The sequence below is a fragment of the Drosophila simulans genome, chromosome X (assembly GCF_016746395.2).
Source record: "Drosophila simulans strain w501 chromosome X, Prin_Dsim_3.1, whole genome shotgun sequence".
In the NCBI taxonomy this organism is placed as follows: Eukaryota; Metazoa; Arthropoda; class Insecta; order Diptera; family Drosophilidae; genus Drosophila; species Drosophila simulans.
The window spans coordinates 11,243,952-11,260,656 of NC_052525.2; the positions used below are offsets into that span (position 1 = coordinate 11,243,952).

Here is a 16,705-nt window from a genome sequence, read left to right on the forward strand (position 1 = left end):
ATATGGAGAAAAGCAGCTGCCAAGTAGAAGACCAAGAGGAAGAAGAAGAACGAGGAAAAGAAGAGCCAGCATGAAAACCGTTGCAGATTCTTGGTGTGCAAATGTATGTGTAAGCTTGCCAATTCCGATGTGTGCTAAAGAGAGATGGAGCATAAGATCGCAAGAGGAAACGGATTTCGTACTTTTTTTTAGTTTATTGCTCAAATCAGCTCTGATCAACTTCTGTTCCCATCTTGATTAGTTGTCAACGACGGGCGAAAACTGTTTAACCGTTATGAGCCGGCAGATCGGTTCCCAGCCCCAAAAAGCTAACTTATGCACCTTGCCCACCTGAAAAGCTGGCTACAATATTTCGCCCTGCATGCGTCCAGTATTTTTCGGATAAGGTATGAAGAGTATAACGATTTTTTGAATGGTATCAAGGTGCTTACATTTTAATTATTATTTTTGAAGCGTTTCTTTACGTTTTATAATTAAATTATTTTGAATAAATATAAGCTTCAAATTCCTAGAGATTTTCTTATAATCCTATTACGCGTTTCGTACATTTCATAATGCAATAACTTAATGTACATATGGAGAACACTTTAGGGTATCCATTAAGTCGAAAGCTTCTCTACGAAACGAGCGCGCCGAAAGTTCAAGTTCAAGTGCGCCAAATTCCCGACGTCAACGTCGGCTGCGCTGCCAGCTTTCCGCTGCGTTGCCATTTTCCTGCAGGAGGAGTTTTCAAAATCTCGCGATCTTCTGCTGATTGAGTGGGCGTTCGAATGTATGTATTTTTATTGAAGTGCTAGATGTAAGTTTCTTTTCATTGGTCGTCTAATTGGCAGGCTATTCTATGTCATTAGGCCGCTTGATTAGCGCCACCAACAACAACAAGAACAGTCGCAACAATAACAACAACAAGTTCTGGCTGAGCTGTGCTCATTTGCGCAGCTGCCAACGCAGGTGTAAAAAGCTCGTCGCGCAGTCGCAGTCGGCGCAGGCAGAGCTACTCTCTCAGTGTGCTTGTGTGTGTGTGTCTAGCTTTGCCAGCTTCTTGCGCTGCCTCTCTCCCCCTTTCTCTTTTGCTCACTCTACTGTGCTTGTGCTGCTGCTGCTTCTTCTTCTTCTTCTTGTGCTGCTGCTGTTGCCTCTTTCTTCGGCTGCTGCCGCTGCTGCTGCGGCTGCTGTTCCCGACAGTTACATTACGAGGCCAAAGAAAGTATCGCCTGGCTGGCTCGCGTATTTCGCGTTCGTCGCTCGCCGAGTCCACACGTGCTGCTGCTGCTAACGGTCGTGATCGGTGATCGTGATCCGTGATCCGATGCCCAGTGTGCTGTCCAGTCCCGCCCACAACAAAAGTTGATCAAATAAATCAATTTCAAATAAAATAGAAAATCAAATAAGTAACACCACCCGAAGTGCTTACAAGTGTTAGTGCAATTTTTTTTTATTGTTCTTGTTGTTGCCACTGCCTGTTACCGTTACTTGCTTAAGCTTAGCAAGATACCGAGAAAGAACGAGAAGAGAGTTGAGAAGAAACGTCCCCGCGAAGTGAGTGTTTCTTCCATCCAAAAGCAAATAATTTTTTTTGTTTTTTTTTGTTTTTGTCACATTGCCAATTTGAATTTTGAGTTGTGTGAAATATCCACGATTTGCAACTCTACCAGCAACTTATTCTATTCCTTTGGAGAAGCCAGTCTACGGCTTTCCAACATCTTAAGTCTATTTCTTTTCCTTCCTGTAAAGACTTTATCCAGGATCTGTCATTCCTGCATCTTATTCTTTTTCCTCTCTCCGCAGAGCCAATTGCATTGCTTGAGTTCTGTGAAACATCCAATCTTAGTCTTTCCAGCATCTTCTGCCTCGTCTTCTTGCACTGCCAGTGGAGCCGATTAACCAGCTAGACAGCAAATGCAGCCGAGCATTTCATGCTTTCTAATTTTCCCAATTAGCACAAATGCGGCTGGCTTGTTGCCTCCGCTTCTTGTGCGCCCCTGCGTCCTCTCGTCTTCTGCCACTGATTCTTCTGCAGCAGAGTGGTGTCTTCTCAGCCTGGCCAGAATCGAAATCAAAATCAAAGGTGTTGCATGCACTGCGCCTTGGCGGCTGGCACTTTCCAAAGTTTTTCCCGTGTGGAAAATATAACAATCATACATAATAATAGTTAGTCATAACAATCACACGTACCAAGAAGACGAGACGCGAGACTTAGAGTTCCATAAAAAAGAGCAACGTCATCTGGCGGATCATATTCCCACACGCCCAGCAGGTGCACTATTTATTGACCGAACTCCAAAGCCCCCAATTCTCTCAACCCCCCCCCCCCTGTCCACGGCCACCCCGCACAACTCGCATACACCTGTCAAATGGCAACTAATCATCAATCAGTCGTCATGAGCACGGACTTCTCTCGGACTGAAAAGTCTCTGATGACGATGATGATTCTTCTTTATTTGCGTTACGTGTTAGGCGGTCCGGTTCGGTTTGGTCCGTTCTGTTCCGATTTCACTTCTGTCCTCCTCTGCTCTGTACATTTTTATGCCACACCATTTTGCTACTTTTTTTTTTTTTTTGTTTGTGCCTCACTCACATTTTAATGCATTTGCCAAACGCAGAGCCGGGATTTCACAAAAGCACGGAAATATAAGGAGTCCAGAGCAGCTGTAACACACTCAGCTGTGTCCTTGACCTTCGGAAAGATTACACTTTATCGGTAAGTTACGCACATTATCTATCTTTTATTGAAACTACTAACTTAGTGGTAAGATATTTTCATATTTATTACTTTTAGATATAGAAGCATAAGTTGGCTAAGCTTGCTCTTTAAGGATTCCTAAAGGAAATTGTGGTCATATTGTTTCTTATAAGACAGTCTTCAGACTGTCAGTCAGATTCCCCAGCAAATCAAAGAAACTAAGAGCCCCTTTCCTTCGCATCCTATCTATGTACTTATTAATTAAACAAGCTAGACGATGGTCGATACACGCCAGACACAGATAACACGAGGATAAGAGTGGCCACGAGCACGTTTATTAGCATACTGTTTTGACATCTTTTACTGGCCACATTGCCACCATTAGGCCGTGTGGCAATGCGACAGGCAGCAGATGAAATGTTATGACAACTTTCGTCACTTGGCACTTGGTTCATTAGTCTGCGAGCTTGTCTGCGGAGAGCAGATAAATAGAACAGATCTTTGCACAGATACGGGGCCAAGTAGATGGAGAAGTGAGTGGTAGCGGTGCAAATGCATTTGATCCGTTTTGGAGCGCATTAAATGCACCGTTAACTACTTCGAATTCTAATTAAGCTGATGCGACAATCCGAAGCACGCCGCTGTGGCACAATAAACTCAATTCCAGGAGGCCAGATTGGCAGCAGCAAACAAACACGCGACTTGGCCATAAATGCAACGCCAAGTTGCAGCCAGCTAGTTGCAAGTCTCGTTGTCGCATTCGCATTCGCATCGGAATCGCTATTGGTATCGGTATATCGGACAACGGCAACTATCTCCACGCTGGACTATCTCTTTGTTTGGCCTCAAATGATTGGCTTTAACCATTATTGGTGGGACCCTAAGCCTCACCTTACCTTACCCCCTAACACTTTTCGATTCAAGGTCTGATTCTGCCCCTTCGCTTCTTCATTCATTGTTCCCGAGCCCCTCGCTCGACTCCACTCATCGATGACGCATAATTTATGAGCTGCTGCCGCGATCGACCCAGTAAATTCTATTCCCAGTGCTCTTTCACATCCATATACCATATACACATTCGCAGATACATCGTAGCAACAGCAGATACAGTAGATACAGATACAAATACGAAGACGTGTACAATATGCAGATGCGGATACAAGATAAAACCTCGTCGACAAGTCTTTTCTTTCACAGAATGTTAATTTGTATTCAGCCAACATCAAAGATACTTTGGACACTGGAAAATATTTAGATTGTGTGTGTGTGTGTGGCGGGGAGCGGGGGGGTCTATTGAGTTTGAGATGCCGGCGTCTCGTCGTCTAACTGTTCTTCGCCTTTCTACAAACATTCCATAATGAAATGGAAACTTTTCGTGGCACATTTCGGCCCTTAGTGCATCTTTGGCCCAACCAAACGGTTAGAAAAGTGAGAGTACTGATGGACCCAATGGAGCTCATCAAGCTAAGATGTCTCAAACACTTAGGAATGTTGTTGAGTTGAGATTACAGTTGAACAATACGGTCGAAAGTAAATATTCAAATAATCCAATCCGTAGAGGTTTCTTACGATTTTTCACGTAACTTGGTCAAAACAGGCCGTACAGTCGAATGGCATCAAAATTTGTAAAAATTCGTAAAAAAAATGGAATTCCGATTTTAATTACAGTTCGAATGGGAATTAAAAAACCTACTCAACGAGGTATAACATTTCTTATTTGGGACATTATTTCGAATGTTATGGTAATGAAACCGACTGTTTTATTACGCTAAACTGCTTTTGGCCAAAATGCACTATAACTTGACTGAAAATGGTCATATATCAAAAATAATAACAGTTTTTTGCATCCAATTACCCAGTTTAACGACCCCTATCACTTTTTGAAGGATTTTGAAAAATTGATTTTTGGGTCAATTTTCGCATTTTCGGTAAGGGGTAACATCATCAAAATTTCCAAAAAATTACAAAAAATTTGAAAATCCATTTTTGAACACAGTTTTATTGGAAATTTAATTACGAGCTCAACAAGATATGGCATTCCATATTCAGACTATTATTTTTAAAGTTTTGGTCAAAAAACTGATTATTTTATTACGCAAAAAGGATTTTTTGAAAAATCCGCTATTTGTGAAGGGTATTTTCATCATAACTTGGCCAAAAATGCTTATAAAGATGAATCAATAGCTGTTTTTTACAGCTCATTACCAATACTAACTAACCCTATCACTTTTTGAAGGATTTTAAAAAATTGATTTTTGGGTCGATTTTCGCATTTTCGGTAAGGGGTAACATCATCAAAATTTGCAAAAAATTTGAAAATCCATTTTTGAACACAGTTTGATTGGAAATTTAATTACGAGCTCAACGAGATATTGCATTCCAGATTTGGACGAATATTTTTTAAGTTGTGGCCGAAAAACGGATTTTTTGATTGCGGAAATTCGGCAATTCGTAAAATTCGATATTTACGAATGGAATTTTCTTCATTACTTGGCTAAAAATGCTAATAAAGATGAATAAATAACTGTTTTGAGCAGCTAATAATCAATACTAACGATCCCTGTCACTTTTTGAAGGTTTTAGAAAAATTAATTTTTGACTACATTTTCGCATTTTCGGTAAGGGGTAACATCATTAAAATTTCCGAAAAATGGTCAAAAATTAATATATCCAATTTTGAATGCCAATCGATTGGGAATTCAATTACGAGCTCAACGAGGTATGGCAATCCATTTTTGGACCATTATTTGCTATGTTTTGGCCTAAGAACTGATTATATTCATCCGAAAAATCCAACAAATTAGTTACATTTGCTATTAAGGCGTGGAAATTATGCAGAATCGGTCCTCAAAGTCGAAGCCACTCTGAGTGAGCCTTGAAGCAAATGCCATAAGTACATACATATTTAAAGGCCTCGAGTCCTCTTCAAAAGCAGAGTGCCAAGTGACCCAAGGGCACAGCGCATCGAGCAACTCTTGAACACTCTCTGGCATAAACATGCCCAATAAAGATGTTAGCTTTTCGTCTGTGCATCCGATGATAAGCAGCTGGCTGGCTGGCTGGCTGGCTGGGCTTGGCTCTGCCGTCGAGACGGTCTGCCCCATTGCTAGCAGCTCCAAGCTGCAAGTTCCCAGCTCCACAATCCCCAATCCCCCCACTCCGTGTCCCATTCTCGATTCCGGCCAGCATTGTTTGCACTTGACTCTGATGGCTGTGGGGAAGTGGGATTCCGAGTGGGAGTGGGACTCATGGATGCTGATGGAGGATGAGCGGTCTCTCAGTTGGCAGTTGTCATGTTGACAACAGACTGCCAAACAAAAGTTTCGCTGCAACGGCCTCATCGCACCGAGTGAATAGGCGGGGAGGGCGGTTTTGGTGTTTTGCAAATGGGTCTCCAAGCCGAAGGCATGATTCCCAGGCTCTGGGCCTGGCCCAAATTTGAATGGCAACTGCAACTGTCGGAGGACGGAATGGTATGCCATATACCATAGTGCGCCATGGCATGGTATGGTGCGGAATGGAGTCAGGGGCCATTTGACACGTTCTCGGTCTTTGCCAGCGCCATTTGAACGTTTTCCAGCTGCAGAATAGCTGTTGACAACTGCTGCAACAACTGGGAAACGATGTCATCTTCACTGTGTCGCCGCACATCCCATTCCCATCTCACTGCCATGAGATTTAGTGGCAAATTGTTGCCTTCTTCGAGTCGAGGAGGCCCACAAATTTAATATTCTGAAGCTATTAACTCCGGACTGTTCGCAGCTTGTTTGGCAAACTTAAGTTCGTAAATTGGCCATCTCTATGGTTGTGTTTTAATTGCTGAGCCGGCTTTTCGTGCCAGCCAAATTAAGCCGCATAAAATTGCATTTGGCGATTGTGTACGCTGGCAAATGCGCCCCCGAAAAAAAAAAAAAATTAAATGAAAAACGGTTGCCAAAAGTGGACAAACTTGCTCGAAAAATAAAGGTGGCTAAGTCGGAGGTGGCTAGCTGGTTTGTAACCAGTTTAATTAAAAGAAAGTGAACCATTTAAAAATGTATTTTGATTTCGGCATTGCGCTTTTCCCATAGCCAAAGCATCATTATCATTATCGTGATTATTGTGCTTTTCACTGGGGCACGGTTAGCTAAAAATACGAGATGGTTATGGTATACATAGATGTATCTCATCAAAAAATAAGCCAACGAAAAGATATATATACGTTTATATCTGTATCTAAGCTGAAATGAAGCATGGGCTGGTGATTTACCGTTTGCTTTTTGCACAGACCGTTATTCGATTCGAAAGTGGTCGGCGCCATCGGCATTTCCAAGTCGGATCCAACTTCATTTCCACTTCCATTTCCACTGGCATTTCCATTTCCACAAGAAAAGTGAAAACTGGGGTTAACCGTAAGCAAAGTTCGGCATTGATCGCCTTTTGATGCGACAATTTCTAATCGATTTCGATTTCGTTTTGATTCGATTTTGATTCGTTTTTGATTCATATTCGTTCGTTCGACTCGTTGACTTGATGCATAGTTAATGAGTCAACGAATGGATCGCATCAAATCAGATCTATTGAAGTGCTTCTATATGTTTGTATGTTTTTTGGCCATTTAGTTGGATTTTAGGGGGCCCAATTCACCGAGCGTGTCGAGTTAACTTCTACTTTTCCGCTCTTCCGCTCTACTCCGCTCTTCTTCACTCTTCTTCTCGCTTCTTCTCCTCGCTGCTCGTTGCAAGTGCGGTACTGTTAATTGCACCGCGAGCAGTGGAAGAAGACGAAGAAGAAGAAGAAGAAGCACCACCATCGGCGGCGTCATTAATTAAGCGCCACTAGAGCGTGCAACACGCGGCCAAAGAGCTCTAGCTCCATCGCACTTTCTTTGGCTTAGTTAGTTAGCTAGCTTGCCAGTTAGTTAGTTGTGCCAGTCATGTCCCCAAGCGATGGGAAAGGTGCTACATACATTTCTATCCTAAAATCAAAGAAGAACTGCCTCTTTTATGAATCTTTGATTCGTCTTCTCTGGCACATTGAGTATAGTACAGACAGCTCAGTTCCTAATCCATAATCTAATCCATAATCTAGTACGGTAAAGAGACCCGCAGATATGTAGATACCACCCATCAGTGCCCCTTGGGTAAAAACTCTTAATTGGACGCCCTCTGTCGGCGCTCATGCAAATTAGCACCTGAGTTACAGTTAGTCTAGCCGCAGTCTGGAGTTTTTTGGGCGCTACTTGGCAATTTTGGGCTCAAATCCGACGAGTTTTCACTCTTCACTCGCTAGAAGAAAGACAAAAAAAAATAAAGAGTTGAAAAAAAAAACAATAAACAAGTGGAGAGAAATTAATTGGCTCCGAATTAAAGACAAATAAGCATATCGGCTGTTTGCCGTTTACCGTTGGGTCTGTATGAAGTCGGGCTTTTTTTTTATTATCTCTCAGTTTTTTTTTTTTTCTTTTTATTTACAGTTCTGCGCGAGAATCTCCAGTGACCGCATTTTTTCGCTTCATTCGGAGGCTTGTCCATCATCTTTTCGTGCATTCGAATCTCGAATTCGGAATCTCGAATCGGCGGCTTCGAATTCGCTTTGTTTCCCAATTTCATTTTCACCTGTTTTATAGCCGCGCACCTGGGTAAAAGTGGGCACACAAATCGCACAATGAAAAGCAGACAAGAAATGAGATTTTATTATTATTGTTATTATTATTGCTCTATGGCTATGTGATCTGTGATCTGTGCTCTGTGCACTGTGGGCTTGACTGACCAACCGACCGACCGACTGACTATCTGATTGATTGATTGATTGCCGGCGTCTCCTTAATTGCTGGTCGATCTCTGGTGAACAGGGAAAGTGCTGCCAACGCACAATCGACCGGGTAAATATTTGTCGAATTTATTTATACGCCAATGTGTGCGAAAGAATTGAACAAATTGGAAAGTTTGCAGTGAAATGTTCGTCAATCAAATAGCAATTAATGGCATTTCCTGATGATTCTCTGCGCCAAAAAAAGGTTCTATAAATAGTTGTCAATGGGGACAGCGGACAGTTCCATAAAGGTGACCAAAAAACTTTATGCCAAAAGGATGATGTAATATTTCAAAATATTAAGTTCTTTAAAAACTCATGTACTTACATTCCACTGGGAATTTGATGTCTCAATAAATTAGTTTGACATTTGCCACATAATGTGGGCAGTGGGTCACCAAGCGGATATTTCCACCGCCGCCGCATGACTCACGACCAGCGGAGTTACCTCCAACTCCAAACCCAACTACCCGGCTCCACCTCCAACTGCAACTCCACCTCCATTTCCATTTTCATCGACATCGATCTCAGGCACCTCAATTTGCAATGTTGAAATGACGCCCCCGGGGGTCCCGCGATCGAATGGATCAGAGTCGATGGTGATCGGCAGGTTGCAAGTTCCAAGTTCGGGTTCGAGGATCAGGTCCGGGCGAAATTGGCCGCCCGGCCGTTTATTAAATTTCAATTTGTTTATGGCTTCTTTTCGTGGTCGCGGCCGCAGCCTCACATTTGCGGCCATTTCACGTAGTCGGGCAATTTTCGGCCGATCCATTTGGCCATTTGGCCAGTGGTCCAATGGCATAGTGGTCCAATGGTCCAGTGGTCCAATGGTCCATTGCTGCATTGGCGCATTGGCCGGGGGCGTCAGGTTAAGTGCGATCTGGCCCCGGATACGAGCAGCGCGCTAATGACGAGCATCGACATCTTTATTACCCCAACGGGCTCCATCGACAAGCTCCAAAAAAAAAAAAAAAAAAAAAAACAAGGGAAAAAGAAAAAAAAGGATGCATGAGGGTAAGGGCCTTTAACAATTGATATTTAACATACGAATTGGTCGGAGGACGACAACGATGATGATGATGACGATGTGACCGCGCCCACTCTGTGTTCTTGTGCCGCCCCACCAAAAAAAAAAAAAAAAGAAAAAAAGAACAATTAGGGAATTTCATGGGAAAAGGCGAAGAAAGGCAAGAGGAATTCGATGGGAAGAAGGTCTGTGGACTGGGCTGTGTAATTAAGTCAGATGGAATTTGCTTAAAGATACAACAATTCAATCGGAAGGTTTAATAAATAGCGGAAATATTTGCGATATATACCTTGGTAGCTCGAAGATATTAATTCCCTGCTATATCTCTTGCCCTAAAAAGAGTTTATTATGGACATTCGCTCTTTGAAATAGTTTAGCCTAAAACTATCCCGATTTGGGGTTTTTTTCTGGCCAACAACCACCATCGCAATGGGATCAGGAGATCAGTCAATCTCTCAATGCAATTGCCGCAATTTTTATGGCCACATTTACTGCGGATCACGACTTTCGCTCCCTCAACCTGTGCCGCAAACCGAATTCGTGCCTCCAAATCGATTGCTTGCCGCGAAATATCTACTATGTATAGTGCAACACAAGGCCCTCAGTTTATTGTGCAAATGAGATCAATTAAGAGTGTGCAATTAATTGACTATATATGGAGTACAGTGTTGATTAGCTGGCACGGACGTAGAATAACACACGCGCAGTGCAGTGAAAGCGTTTCAATTATACATATCTGTTGTGTTTTGGGGGGAAACAGCTGATTTCTACTTTCTAAATTGAGCATTATTTAAATTGTAGTGAAATAAGATAAATACTATGAATGCCAGAAAATAATATTGTTAAGGTTTTTCACCTTTTCTTGTTGCCCAACGAACAAGCAATCCATTAAGAAAAAATAGACAAAGAGAGAAAAAACCAGTTAAGACCACTTCTGGATTTCCCCCTTTCAGTGCTAATACACATATTATTGAGGTAGTCCCAGAATTTAACTATTGTTTAAACTTATCTGATTGTTATGAATTTTTCGCTATTTTCAGATCCGATCGCCACGCCCACAGCGCCAACATGTGGAGCCCACAAAAAGGCCCTACACGACTGTGGGACCTTAGGTTTAGTAGCTGTATATTTATCTTACACTTAATGGTGAGTAAGCTAAATCAAATTTAAACAATAATAATTAGTGTGAACCATGGGCAAACAACAACAAAGAACAATATCTCTTCTACGGAAATATGATTACAATTTGTTTGAACAACAAATGTTTAAGAAAAGTTAGAAACAATTAGGAATTGGTTTGCTAAAGAATTTTAATCACATAACGTTTGCTGCATATGCATACATACATAAATATATAATAAAAATAAAATATAGTAGATCAAGTTCATATGACACTTCCTTGTTGTAAACACAAATAGCAGGTGCATCCAGTGGGAAATCGTACGTCTAGAGGGTTTCTCCAATGGGCTTGATGGTCAGCTCGTGGATCTGGACATTTGGCGGGGTTTGGATGCAGTAGCTGATGGCATCGGCCACATCCTCGGAGCGCAGCATTGGAAATTCGGGAATGCCACCGAGGGCCTCCTTGTCGATGATCTCGGTGTCCACGGCACCGGGACTGATGCTCTGCAAATGGAATGGAATTGATTGAAAACCCAAACCTAAGCAATGTATCTATGTGCACACTTACCGTGATCTTGGTCTGGGTCTTGTTGTTGTGGAACTCCTGACGCAGCACCTCCGTGAGAGCGGTGACTGCGTACTTCGATGGCGAGTACATGCCCATGGTGATGCCCGGGTTGTTGATCACCCGGTGTCCGGCCACACTGTTGACAATCAGGATGTGTCCATCGTTCACATTGCGCCTCTGCAGTGACTTGAATGCCTCGCGGGTGCACCACGAAACGCCCAGCACATTGGTATCCAGAATGGCACGAAGATCAGCGCCATTGCCCTCGTTGGTGATGCCAACACCAATGCGAACAATGCCAGCGTTGTTCACCAGCACATCGGCACCGCCCAGTGTGGCATCGATCCAGGCGAAGGCATCGATCACCTCCTGCTCCTGGCTGACATCGCACTTGCGTCCATGGAAACGACTGGCCTGTTCCGCCGGCAGCGAAGCCTTCAGCTCCTTCAGACGCTCCTCGCGACGTGCCAGACCCACGACCACCAAGCCCTTGGCCACCAAATCCTTGCAGCAGGCAGCTCCGATTCCCGAACTGGCGCCAGTGACAACAGCAACGCGATTTAGCCAACGATCCATAGTTTGTATTTGCTATTTGTTTATATATATATCTATATATATATATGTGTATACGGTTGGTTTGCGACCTGATCTAGAACTGCTCTTTCAATGCCGACCCACTTGCTTTTATAGATCACCCCAACCCAGTCCCCTGCAGAGCCGACCAGTTCCGAACTGAAATTCGAGAGAGTAGTAGTATTTCACCATTCGTCTCCATTTTGGCCCGAGTCCAAAACAATCTCGCCGTTCAGCCGGCGTTTTTCAATTGTAGCGTAATCGTGAGTCTGCATAAAGCCAACGCGCCTCCGTCGATCAACTCATTCTCGAAAGATACTCCAAACATATATGTATATATACCTACTATGCGATAGCTCTCCCCTTTCGACGATGATGAGAATGAGCGTGAGTGGAATTCATTATGGGTCAGCACATTTGGCTTGGGGGGAGGAGGCTTCCGAAGACGGAACACCAAATTGTGTCGCTCGTTTAGAATGATATGGAATCGCTGGCAATCGTCTCTATTTGTTTAATGTAGTTGAATTCAAACATGACGTATATTTGTTTTGCTTGAAAACTGCAATTCATTGTAAGTAAGCAGTTTGTTTTGCTTTTGGAAGGGAAAATCATTGATAGTAGGCAGTTTATAAGTTTATAAGTATAGATAAACATATGTACATATTATCAGACTAACGAAAATCGAATTTAAGCAAGAGCTAAACTTGGGAAACAAGTTGATGTTTTTATTACGTATACGTACTGTTGACTGTTTGCATTTGACTATTACGTATACGCACTGTTGTCTCTGATTATGTTTCAATGTTTTATTTAAAAGAGATAAGCTTGTAAATGCAATAATGCTAAACTATTCGTTGGCTTGATCAAGATGTAAAACAATTACAACGCATTTGCATAAACTAATTTATACAGTAACAAGCAACAAGCAACTGGAAGATCTGGCTGCGATCCATAAGATCCATTCCTGCATTTCCATTCTCGTCCGTTGTGGCGACGCCAGACAATGTGGCACCAGCTAAGATCGGTTGCTATATACCCGGTTATATATATATATATATATATATATATATATATATATATATATATATGAATACCCACTTGTTCAGGAGCCACTCATCCAGTAAGTCAACTTTTACTGCGGACGGGGGCAAGGAAAATGCAAATTCCTTGAGCCAGCGACTCGCTCAGACTTCCCTCGATTTGATTTTGCTGATCGAAGCCGATCTATGCGGCATGTGGCAAGGCAGTTTGGGGCAGGTATCGGTATGCAAATATGCAAATATGTCAGGTGCAACTACCTTCCCGAAAACCACAAGCCCCACAAGCATGATTGGACTGCACTGGTTCCAGTTAGATCCCCCTCAAAAAGCCAAACGGATGCTGGCCAAGTGGAATTCGCTTTCCCATTTCGATTGGCCTTCATTGGCCATCGAAATGGGGGGAACTGAGGACAACAGACCGAAGACCGAAGACTGGAGAGCCTGAAGACTGGAGAGACTGGATTGCCGTTTCGTTTTTATTGGCAACACGTTTGTCAGGTGCCAGGTGCCAGTGGAACCGTTAGGAGCCCACCCACAAGGCTGGCCAATGAATTTCGGGATCGGGAATATCAAGTTATAGCTGATATCCATACAACTTGTAATTCATAGAAGACTTTTACGGGTATTTCTGTTCTTTGAGCGGTTCATCACTTAAACTTCGTCCAGCCTAAAATGCATAAAAGTTTTCTTTTTCTTTCCATACAATTAACTAAATTGTGATTCTCGGCTTAATTTTAATTACAGTTTAGTTTAGTCATAGCTGGTAATGAACTGTGGCCCATGGAACGGCCAGACGGAATGCCCAATATCGTCTCACTGGAGGTGATGTGCGGCAAGGATCACATGGATGTACATCTCACCTTTTCTCACCCGTTCGAGGGCATTGTCAGCTCCAAAGGTGAGTCACCTTCATCATGTGACAATGTCCCATATAATCCTTTAACTTATCGACTTCATTATCCGCAAAGGACAACACAGCGATCCGCGTTGCGTTTACGTGCCGCCCTCCACGGGCAAAACGTTCTTCTCCTTCCGCATCTCGTACTCCCGCTGCGGCACCAAGCCGGATCTCAACGGACAGTTCTACGAGAATACGGTGGGTGGTCAGAGTGCTCCTCTATAGGAAGAACGTCGTCTGAACATCCTATTTCTCTTTTAATGCCAGGTGGTGGTTCAGTACGACAAGGATCTGCTGGAAGTCTGGGACGAGGCCAAGCGATTGCGATGCGAGTGGTTCAATGACTACGAGAAGACCGCCTCCAAGCCACCGATGGTCATTGCCGATCTCGATGTTATCCAGCTGGATTTCCGAGGTAAGTACTTTACAAACATATATTAACTAGTATTATGCCCGTTTTACTCACGTGGTCTACTATTGTGGAAAGCAATTAACTTTCTTCGATCTTACAGGTGACAATGTGGACTGCTGGATGGAGATTCAGCATGGCAAGGGACCCTGGGCGCCGCCAGTAAGTGGTATTGTACCACTTGGCTCAACTTTGACCCTGGTAGTGGCCATCAATGATTATCGAGGTGAGAATGGGACTATGCGTTTAATGCTAGATGTAATCTAACTCATACTCGATCCCTGCCAGGCGAATTCGACATGCGTGTGAAATCCTGCGTGGCCTCCGATGGATCTGGTCATGTGATCAACCTGTCCGATGAATTTGGCTGCGTGCTGCGACCCAAGATGATCTCACGCTTCTTGAAGGCACGTGCGCCCGACGAGAGGGCCACCGTGATCACCTATGCCTTCTTCCATGCCTTCAAATTCCCGGATGCCCTCAGCGTGCACATCAAGTGCAAGGTGGAGATTTGCCGCCACGGCTGCCTCGATCATTGCCAGAACACGGGCGTGGGCGGTGGTGGCGGTGGATCCGGCGAGAGCCTGGGATTGGGTCTCGGCCTGGGACTGACCAATGCCAATGAGCGCAAGGATGTGCACATGTCGGATGCCATGGGCAGTAGCAGCAACGATCTGCTCAGGGATCTGGCACTGCCGCCGGGCGGTCAACACGGCATGGGCATGGGAATGGGTCCAGATCACGACATCTTCTACGAGGACATCATTCACGATCACAAGCAAACGCTGGGCGGCGGAGGAATGCCAGCTGGCGGGGATTATGGTCACGAGAAGAGTGTTAATCTGCAGCCACGACCTGTGCACGAGGAACAGGAGGAGGCGGATCTCTCAGATCTGTTCGGCGATGAGGATCTTGCCGACTTGGACATGGAAGGCGGCGAGGGCGAGCGGTACTTGGGCCTGAAGAAGAGCGGCAAGTTCCCACACGGTCCACGGCAGCTGGAGGCCCAGAAACGTATGGGTGTACCGATGGCGGGACCCCGTTCCCTGGAGCCACACGGTCATGGCGATGAGGACGTGCCACGACCCGTCTACAGACCACAGGCGGAGGCGTTGAAGCAGCCACGCGAGGATCACATCGATTTGGACAAGGAGGAGGATGAGAAGGAGAAGGAACAGAAAACGCAGCAGGAGGACAAGCTGACAGGAGAAGCAGGTGCAGCAGCCAGCAATGATTCCTCCAAGAGCCGTCGCCGTCGTTCGTTGGTCATTTCCGATCGCAAGGTGCGCAGTGCCGACGTGGGCGTCAGCGGTCTGTACGATGTTATATCCGAGGCGGATCTGGCCTTCTCGCCGGACTCCAAACAGGAGGCGGTCACCGTGTTCCAGGGCAAGATTAGCGAGGAGGTCGTCTACGGCATTTGTATGCCAGTGCCCGGCTTCAGCATTCTCTTCATCGTTGTCATCTCGGCCACGATCGTGTCCGCTCTGGTGGCCGGATCCCTGCTATATCGCTATCAGCTGCAAAAGGAGGCGCTGGAGAAGCAGACGCCCATGCCGGTGACCGGAACACTGGCCTCCTGGATGACCCTGCGACTCTTCCGCCTGCGACACATGCAACAGCAGCAGCAACAACAGGTTCAGCAGCAGCAACAAGTGAGGCAGCCGAGTTCAGGTCACGAAACGGTCCAGTGATCGTTCGGCATCAAGATATAGATCGCAATCAGAATCATAATCAGAACCATAATCAGAATCGGAATAGCAATCGAAAGCGAATTCAAAATCGAAATGGAAACCAGCAGAAAGCGAAATCAAATCACGTTGCCCACATCTACGCCTTCCATTATTATTTATTTATTATGATTATTGTTTTTTTTTTAAACGTATTATTGGGTTGTTTGTTCGGGATCCTGATCCAAACGAAAAGAGATACACATGGTGCAGATATCAGATATCAGATATCAGAGATCGGGCAACAATGCAATACTCAAACTGCTCGATTCGGTGCTGAATGTTTTAAAAGTTTTTTTTTTGCAATTTGTTTTTTGGTTGCATTTAGTCGTTAAATTGCGTAGAGGAAATCATAGAAAAATAATGGAAGAGTACACAAAGAGAGAGAGAGAGATGCACAAACAAAATGAAATGAAGACTCCGGAAAGGTGCTCCGTGCTTAAGGAGACGGATGTTATGCAACGCATCCACTAGGCGTAAGGGAACTTATTTATTTATACATATATCTATAAAGTATACATACGAGATTTAGCTGTAAGTCGTGTGGTATGGAAATTTTTAATTTTATTTTGCTTTCGGACACTTGTTTTGTTTTTTTGTTGTGTGCTCTTTTCGACCGGCATCCAAAACATAATTAGGGGAATTTTAGTTAAATTTTAGTACTCACTCTCACACACACACACTCATAAAAGCACAGACTTACTGACGCACACATACAAAACCGACTACCATTTTCCATTGAAAGTATGAAGAAAAGCAAATGCAACTCCTTGCATGCATATCAAAATTTAAACTTAAGTGCAAATTTTATAACTGCAAAATTGACAATTGAATAAAGACTAGTTAAGATGAAAAATAAATA

The 16,705-nt window shown here is 44.0% G+C and overlaps 2 protein-coding genes across 2 annotated transcripts; one reads left to right on the plus strand and one right to left on the minus strand.

The window, feature by feature from the left end:
• Positions 1-1,148: 1,148 nt before the first annotated feature.
• LOC6725712 lies at positions 1,149-16,705 on the plus strand. Its single transcript, XM_016173773.3, has 8 exons — positions 1,149-1,539; positions 2,604-2,701; positions 10,544-10,649; positions 13,551-13,704; positions 13,775-13,902; positions 13,972-14,119; positions 14,217-14,339; positions 14,402-16,705. Exons 3-8 carry the CDS (start codon positions 10,572-10,574, stop codon positions 15,805-15,807), a joined length of 2,037 nt encoding a protein of 678 aa, XP_016038980.1. The 5' UTR covers positions 1,149-1,539; positions 2,604-2,701; positions 10,544-10,571; the 3' UTR covers positions 15,808-16,705.
• On the minus strand, positions 10,796-11,845 carry LOC6725713 (farnesol dehydrogenase). Its single transcript, XM_002106680.3, has 2 exons — positions 11,194-11,845; positions 10,796-11,129 (listed from the first exon to the last, which is right to left on the minus strand). The coding sequence occupies exons 1-2, from the start codon at positions 11,767-11,769 to the stop codon at positions 10,950-10,952; spliced, it is 756 nt and encodes a 251-aa protein (XP_002106716.1). The 5' UTR covers positions 11,770-11,845; the 3' UTR covers positions 10,796-10,949.

Bases quoted from the DNA above. Each gene is read 5' to 3' on its own strand.
- LOC6725712 (XM_016173773.3), top strand. From the start codon at position 10,572: ATGTGGAGCCCACAAAAAGGCCCTACACGACTGTGGGACCTTAGGTTT. The intron at 13,705-13,774 runs GTGAGTCACCTT...TTATCCGCAAAG, and splicing joins GGGCATTGTCAGCTCCAAAG to GACAACACAGCGATCCGCGT. The intron at 14,120-14,216 runs GTAAGTACTTTA...TCGATCTTACAG, and splicing joins TATCCAGCTGGATTTCCGAG to GTGACAATGTGGACTGCTGG.
- LOC6725713 (XM_002106680.3), bottom strand. From the start codon at position 11,769: ATGGATCGTTGGCTAAATCGCGTTGCTGTTGTCACTGGCGCCAGTTCG. The intron at 11,130-11,193 runs GTAAGTGTGCAC...TTCCATTTGCAG, and splicing joins AGACCCAGACCAAGATCACG to AGCATCAGTCCCGGTGCCGT.